Source organism: Chiloscyllium plagiosum, chromosome 15, assembly GCF_004010195.1.
Source record: "Chiloscyllium plagiosum isolate BGI_BamShark_2017 chromosome 15, ASM401019v2, whole genome shotgun sequence".
NCBI classification, from domain to species: Eukaryota; Metazoa; Chordata; class Chondrichthyes; order Orectolobiformes; family Hemiscylliidae; genus Chiloscyllium; species Chiloscyllium plagiosum.
Window position 1 is genome coordinate 13608328 of NC_057724.1, and position 8135 is coordinate 13616462.

The 8135-nt window shown below is 42.9% G+C and overlaps 1 protein-coding gene across 1 annotated transcript in view; it reads right to left on the minus strand.

The window, feature by feature from the left end:
* Window positions 1–2938: 2938 nt before the first annotated feature.
* LOC122557543 (T-box transcription factor TBX22-like) overlaps window positions 2939–8135 on the minus strand; it is a 5812-nt gene continuing 615 nt past the window's right edge. The window contains exons 2-4 of the mRNA XM_043705290.1: window positions 5970–6034; window positions 5483–5577; window positions 2939–5294 (exon numbers count right to left, since the gene is read on the minus strand). Of these exons, the coding sequence (XP_043561225.1) occupies window positions 4795–5294; window positions 5483–5577; window positions 5970–6034 (660 nt within the window). The 3' untranslated portion in view covers window positions 2939–4794. The remainder of the gene's footprint in view (window positions 5295–5482; window positions 5578–5969; window positions 6035–8135) is intronic.

Consider the following 8135-nt stretch of genomic DNA (forward strand, 5'->3'; position numbering starts at 1 on the left):
AAGGAAGTCTTTCTTTATAGTCTCCATTACACAGTTCTGAAAATTCAGTGGTATATTTTAATGCACTCTAATGTTAAATTGTGTTTATCCAATATGTACTTTTCAGTATCAAGTACAAAAAAGTATTATACAACACAATTTATACAGCCATGGAGACTTCAAGACAACGCTTATGTTATTTTGTGTATAGTTAAGAAGGCACAGAAATTTAGGCTATGAATTATGTAAAGAATCATTTCAAGGATTATTGAGGTCAGTTTAAAAAGTGGCATTTAATAGTATTACTACTTTCTTGCCTTTATCATTACGGTTCAAGAATATTAAAGAAAAATTGGACAACAAAGTCAAATGAAATTGTAGAAAATCAATAATCATATTTTTCAATGCTGCTGGGACTCAAAGGAACAAACAAGCACTGATAATTCAAAGAGTACAGTCTAACTATTTCAATGATTCATGCACACTGCCTCAAATTTCTAGATCTAAAGCGTGACTTGAAAATCTTCTTGGGTCCTAACCTGTATAACAGTGATCAAACAAGAATTGGTGGAGATTTTACAGAAGGAAACAGTTACAATTGTGGTTTTAACAGATACAAGTTTCCACTGATAAATACCTGAATTATTTTGAATTGGCAAATTAGTGAACACAAAAAAAAGCTTCAAAGAAACATCAAGCCATTGGGACATTGCAGATATGATGGACAAAATCTAAATGCACATTCTTTCTGCTCAGTCTTATAATTTGTTGTCCTGTTTTAAAGGATTACACTAAGAAGCTATGATCAAATATTCCAATAAACTCAGGCTTTAATATGTTCACTGGGTCAGCTGGCTGCTGTCACTGCCACAGATCGAACTCAGAGTCAAACAGTTACACTTTCTAAAGTATAAAGTATGAATATTCTTCAAAGCTTTTCTTCAAAAAGATTCAGATCAACTTTTCTATTTAAAAATAAATTCAAGCATCTGTTGATCTGCCCACTAGAAGTTAGGCTGAGAGGTAATGTTAGTGATGTTATTAAATTAGATATTATGTTCTTAAATTAGCATCAATGATGCTAGCATGGTATGTAGATCAGGTTCATGGTGTGTTGCAGTTGTATATCCAATACATGTGGCTCCACATCCAGATTTTAAATAATGGATGGTTAAGGTTATTTTTTCTTTCAGATACAAAAGGATTTTGTTTTTCTTGGCTGATTCGCCAGATCAGGAAATAACCAGGAATTAATCAATGGAAATTAATAAAACTTAACATTAATGATCCATAGCCTGACAAGCATTAGTTCCTCAATATCCTTATTCTCCTTGATTAAAGTCAACCACCAGTCATTGTACTTCATGGTTGCTTCCCTCTGGTGAAAATTCCATATATACCAAATAGACATCTAATGCACATCGATTTCCTTTTGTTTTCTGTATCTGCCTGAAACGACAGACTATATGATCTAAAATTCACTGAAATTACATTGAGATATGTCTCATTTATTTACCAGTATGCAACAAGAAAACAATACCTTAAAGTATTAATGAAGGCAGGACACTTCAATTGAATCCCTGTTTTTACTTGTCATACTTCTACTATTCATAATTGATTCAATTTTATCCATGGTAAATAATATTACAATTGTGTTACATTTGCAATATTCCAAGGTCAACAGTTATGTTTCAAAGAAATCCCAGAGAGAGGATTGATTCTCATATATCAACTCCAATTATTCTACTGTGAAAAATTTTCAAACATTCCATAATAGTGAGGATAGAAAAACAAACAACGTTACATCAAAGTGCAGTATGGAAACAGCGCCTTTGATCCAACTAGTCTGCTCTTATTTGGTTTATTGCTACTCATATTAACTATTCCTGATTAACTATGGGGCTTGTACGATGTGAGGTCCTCATAAGCGACTGGCCATTTGTCTTTCTAAACATCATGGCAGTGTGTACGTCACAGACCTTGCCAATCTCAAAGTTAAAAATCACACAACACCAGGTTATAGTCCAACAGGTTTAATTGGAAGCACTAGCTTTCGGAGCGACACTCCTTCATCAGGTGGTTCATCACAACTCGGAAAGCTAATGTGCTTCCAATTAAACCTGTTGGACGATAAGCTGGTGTTGTGTGATTTTTAACTTTGTACACCCCATTCCAACACCGACATCTCCAAATCCTGCCAATCTCCACCTTCAGAACTATTGTTCTGCTAATTTGCTCTTCCATCTTGTCAGCCAATTGGTCCATATTGGCCAGCTTGCTCTACAGGAGCCTCCTCCTATCTGATCCTGTCAGTATACACTGAAACTCACTCCTCCCTATTGCAAAATTCATCATTTCTATTGTATATTGCAATGTCAGGATGCTCTACAACCTATGAAGAAAATTGGTCAGCGATCAAATATACTAAATGAGATTTTTGGGGATTTGTCAAATTCATACCTCATTAATGCATTCCTTTAAATAAATAGCAAGAATCATAAGAATTGTCAGAAGGAACTTATATCATTCAATATCTTGTCCCAAAGAGCTTGTCTACAATTTTTAATTTTAAAATGCATTGGCTGTTGCTATATCTCTAAATACCATTGTTATTTCAGATGAAAAAAATCCAGTAAACATAAACTTGACCGCTTTATCATTCGTCAGCCTGGTTTGAAGAAATCAGTTCACACCTTTCAGATATTAAGCTTCAATTGCAACAGAAACTTGTCTCCCATCAAAAATATTTCCATATCTTCTACAGCACAAACACAGGCAACTCGTTCCAACAACTCTGCTCAATGAGAGTAGGCAATCTTTAACAAGGCATACACTCTCGAATGAACAGAAAACTGCAAGTGATGCAAAGAATTGGACTGGAAACACTGAAACAATTACAGTCACTGGCCTTCAGAGCCAATGTTTTTATTTTAATGTACATATCACTTGAATGCAAGAATAGATCAGCAAAGAAAAAATGAATTTCCTATCCCATTAATTGAAAACAAATAGTTTTTTTCCCCCTGTGCATATGGAAAGATTTTCTAACAATGATTCATATTTTCATTGAAAGTAACCTAATACTAGTTGACAGTTAAATCTCCGACGAGAGGTCTCCTGTTTCTTGCCAAGGAGTTTATAAGGATTTGGATAGGCGTGGGAGTGTAAGTATATTCTGATGCACAAGATACCTTACTGAGGTTGGCCTTCTATCTCCAGTCCCAAGCATCATAATACAGACTGTACCGTGGCGACAGATCTACCATTTGAGAAACAATGATGTGCCCTCCTAACAATCTGCAATTCCCCTTCATTTGTTTTATTATTTTAAAGTCACGGAATCTGATTGTAAATAACTTAGTTAAAAATGGACTTGGTGAAAATGTTTGCAAATTGACAGGATCTTTATAAACTCCGTGAATTGACTAATTGTTAAAGTACGATCTTGTCACTTTAAAATGAGATATCAAAAGCACACAAAGATGTCCAGGCGTTAAGCTACCATTGTATGATTAGCGTGTGACCCGTCTCCCATCAGAGGTTTTACTTTGAAGACACTCACAGATATAAAGATTCGATCACTGCTCTTCAAGAGATTCCCGTGTCGACTCTTAAGCATTTTGGCGACGTTAAACGCCACTTCAACACTTCTACCGAACTGAAGTAAACACCAATTGTCAAAAAGAAGCGAGGCTGCCGGAAACAGACACCATGTTTCACTGCCGCTGACCCTGCTCTCTACAAGTCAATGCGAGGATGCTGTGTGTTATAGAGTGTGTGGTATACAGGCACGCAATCCAGTTAAAAATGTGACCCAAAATAATTAACGCCGAGACATAGTGATCATAAAACACGTGAGGATCAAGACCTTTATAAACTGGTTGAAAGTTTACGGTGGGCTCATACAAGAGGTGCGAGCCAGTTTAAGGGAGTCGCTAATTTTCTGGGGAATTTTTTTTTGTTAAAATCGGCATCTGATTCAAATCTGCCTGAAATATGCAGACTTTGCTAAAAGTGTTCCAACCTTTCCGACGAACAATTTTGGGAATGGAAAAAGCAAGATGTGGCGGATGCTGGAAATCTGAAATAATAGGGGAAAAAAAAACTGGAAAGAGGGAGAGGTCATTGACAGGACACGATCCTTTCTCCTCAGACGCTGCCAGACCGGTTGAGTGTTCCCAGTTCTGTATTTTTCTCAAATGTTGGGGAGTGGACTGGCTTAGTGTTAGACTGGGATTGCCTCATAAATGCAATTAAACCGTCTTGCATTATGTTCTAACACTCAAGAAACTGTAAGTGCCAAAGTTTTGGAGCGCACTTGAACTAAATATTTGTTAGTCTTAATAAAACCTGTGACCAGAAAAAAAGGATTTGTGTGAACCAACAAGCTGTGTGTGTGTGTGTGTGTGTGTGTTTTAATTGAATATTATTTACAGTTCCGGAGATTATTTTACTGTCCAAGCCAACAGTTTCCGTTGCTGGGTTGCTTTTAAGACTCCTGTTCGAATGTAAATCCCACCGACGCGGTTATTTGCAAAACGAATTTCTGCAGCGATCCCTGGTTTTATTTAAACGTTCAGCTTGCATTCCGGTAACTTCTACTTTCAAGAAAAGCTTCTCAAGTCCCAGCCCCTCTTGTCTGCCACCTGAGGAGAGGAGGGGAGGGGGCTTTCCTGCATTGCATTTTCCCGCGTTTTCCGAGCCTTACTGGGTCGGAGGGGTCCCGCTCCGTTCAGAAGCCCGGACTTGAGAGGCGGTGGGTCAGAGGCTGTGCTCCACGGTCTGCGGCCACTGGCTCAGCGCAGCGCGGCGTCTCTAAAGCTCCTCCTGGCCGCCAGCAGCCCATCCCCGGGAGAGGCTGCAGTGTCCCGAGCGGCGTGGAGGGGGGGTCGTGTAGCCGTGCAGAGTGTAAGGGCGGCGGGGGGCGTACACACCCTGCTGAGAGACGGCGCCCGGCGGCTGCCTGGCGAGCGGGAGCTGCGGGTCGCCGCCGCTGCAGTCCGCCCCTTTGCTGCCGCAGAGGAAGGCGGGGAGGCGGAACATGAGCGGCGGAGGGCTGGGCGCCGCCAGGGGGTCGCCGCTGCCGCTGCCGCTCCCCCTCAGCCTGTCGTAGAGAGGCCAGGCCAGTGCCTGAGGAGGGGCCGGTGCCAGCTTGTAGCAGAGCGGGCCGTCCACGCCGCACAGCGGGCTCTCCCGGCAGCCCATCCCCAGGGAAGCCGGGCTCATGTGGAAGGAGCAGGTCGGAGAGTACACCGAGGCCAGAGGAACCGGGCCAACGCCGCAGGAGACGCCCAGCCGAGAGTCAGAGCAGCTAACTGAATAAAACAAAACACAACACAGAAATTCCAATCAGTTCCAAACAAAGGGGACCGTTAGTTTTGCCAACGCGGGGTGTGGCATCAGCAAACTAGCGGATGTTGGGCATTCATTCTGAGTCCTGGAGCTTTGGTAAACTTTTAGCTTACACGGCTGCATGCAGACTCGCGTTAGAAATGACACGTACTTTGTTTTTGGATGTTGAAGGTTGGAAAGTCCAGCGTTGGTCGGCAGTCTATGGTCCTCCAGGGGTAATTGTCCATCACTCGCTCCAGGTTAACTCTAAGTGCAAAGATGTCAAGATGTTACGAGTGTCTGCAAGTGGAACAAATAACGGTACAGTTGCCGGACTGCCTCCAGCATTAACTTATCTAATCGAAACCCACGTCTTTTAATTATCAGTCAGTTACTACCCACCCTTTGTGATTTAATGGTTAACTCTGAATCTAATTGTCTGGCTTATTGTGTTTTAAATCAGTCTGCTAGGCTACATCTCAGCAGGTGGAACTTGAACTCGGTCCTCCTATCCTAGAGGTACGGACATTACCCACAATCGTCCGACATGACAATGCTCCAGCCGGGATATTCACAAACTGCTTGAAATGTCATTGCTCGCATTTCGGTTCCAGCGTCAGTCCAGGGTGGGGTTTTTTTTTCAATGTGCGCGCGTGTACCTGTTTCTCCCGGGGTCCCTAAAACCTTTGGCGAAAGGATTTCGATCAATTTTCAACCTTGTAATCTACAAAAAGACCGAAAACGCGAAGTTGTAAATAAGGACTGCTCGATCGGGTTAATTCGCGACGGTTAGAACTGTTGGCCAAAATGCGCAAGTGGGAGAGAGATAAGCCGAGCAGTAAAGGAATGGAAAGTTAAAGGAATCAGTCAGTGTAAGCAGCAATTACAGACAGCTCAGTATAAAACTATAAACAGCCTAATAGAAATGTGTACTTAAAGTTGTTAGAATATGTGTAATTGAGGTAAGCTGGCATTGGGAAATATTACTGAGGAATATTAAAACAGCCAATAATAAGGATGCATAAAGAGAATTTGGTTTACATACACAAATAATACAGTATATAGGTGTACAAGGTGCACCTCCACGCCTGTACATGTGTACAATCAGCGTCAACGGGTCGCCGGGGTGGGGGTACGAAATGGCTTTGCAAAAGGAGCAGGAATACATCACCAGAATGTTTCCAGGCTGAGGAATTGAATTGGAAAAACCGCGTCTGTTTTCCCTCGCAGAAGAGAAGGTTTAGACCAGCTGTGACTAAAGTCATCAAAAACGCTGAGAGGTCTGGACCGAGGAAACGCGGCGGAGATGTCCCCGGTTGTGAAAGGGCAGAGATTTAAACGGTTCTGGTAACAGGCGTGAGGGAAAGCGATTTCACTCAGCAAGGGTGTGGAGTGCGTGTCCCCAGTCAGTGTTGGTCAGGCATTCTAAAGGGATTTAGGTGGTTATTTGAAAAAGGGAGACTGCACGGGGTTACGGGGAAGAAAGTAACAGAATGTACGAAGTGAACCGCTGATTTGGAGAGAAAGTGCAGACTTGATGGACCAAAGGGCCGCCTTCCGCCATCTGACATCTTAAATTCTTGTGATATAGACTGTCACCTCAAGATGACCACACCCCTCTCTCCAATTTGTCAGTCTCTCTCTCTCTCTCTCCCTGTCCTACCTGTCAGCTCCTGTCTCTTGTAGCTGTCAGTATCCTGTCGCCAATCAAGCTCATAGATATACTGTTTACAGCACCAAATGAAGCCGTTCAGCCCATCGTGCCCACAGCACTTAGCGACGATCTGACCGCAGAATTTTCTTTCTCCAGCTCTGGGTCCACAGCCCCGCAGGTTCTAGCAATGCCAGCGAATATCTAAACGCTGCTAAGAGTGTCCAACCAAATTACCCTTTCAGATTGTGACTTACAGACTTCCACAACATTTCTCCTTAACCTCCCTTCTATCACTCATTTTATATCCATGTCCCCTGGTTATTGACCCCTCTACAATTTGAAAAAACGTGTCATCCTATCCACCCAATCTATGCTGCTCAAACCCTTTTCGATCTCTATCAGGTCCCCTCTCAAACTTCCCTGCTCCAAGGAAGGCAGCACCAGCCCTGTCCGATCTTTCCTCACAGCTCAGAGCCTCCAGCCCAGGATCTTGGTGAATCTTCTCTGCACCCTTTCCAGTGCAATCACACTCCTCTTACAATGTAGTGACCAGAACTGCCCACTCAGTCCTCCAGAGTCAAAAAGTGTGGCGCTGGAAAAGCACGGCCGGTCAGGCAGCATCTACGGAGTATGTGAGTCGATGTTTCGAGCATAAGTTTTTCATCAGGAATGTGATGAAGGGCTGACGCTCGCAATGTTGACTCTCCTGCTTCTCGGATGCTGCCTGACCGGGTGGGCTTTTCCAGCGCCACACTTGTTGACCTTGATCTCCTGCATCTGCAGTCCCCACTTTGTCCCATCCAGTCCTCCAGTTGTGGCCTAACCAGAGGGGTACATAATTCCAGCATAACGTCTGTGCTCTTGTATTCTGTTCCTTAGCTAAGAAAGACACTCCTGCCAATGTTCTGTCATTCTCTCCAACCTGCTAATAGCTGGCATTCGCTCTCTTTATCTCTCTCTCCGTACCTCTTAACTGCCAATCGCCCTTACAATCTCTGTGACCTGTCAAGATCTTTCTGACACCAACATTTTTAAATTTCTCGCCCTCTTTCTCTGGCACCAAACTGCCAATCTCTCTCTCTCAGTCACACACATCTACCTGAAAGTCTCTCTCGACAGGTTGACAGTCTCTTGCTCACCTACCTGTCAGTCTCTCTTTCTCTCTCTTGCA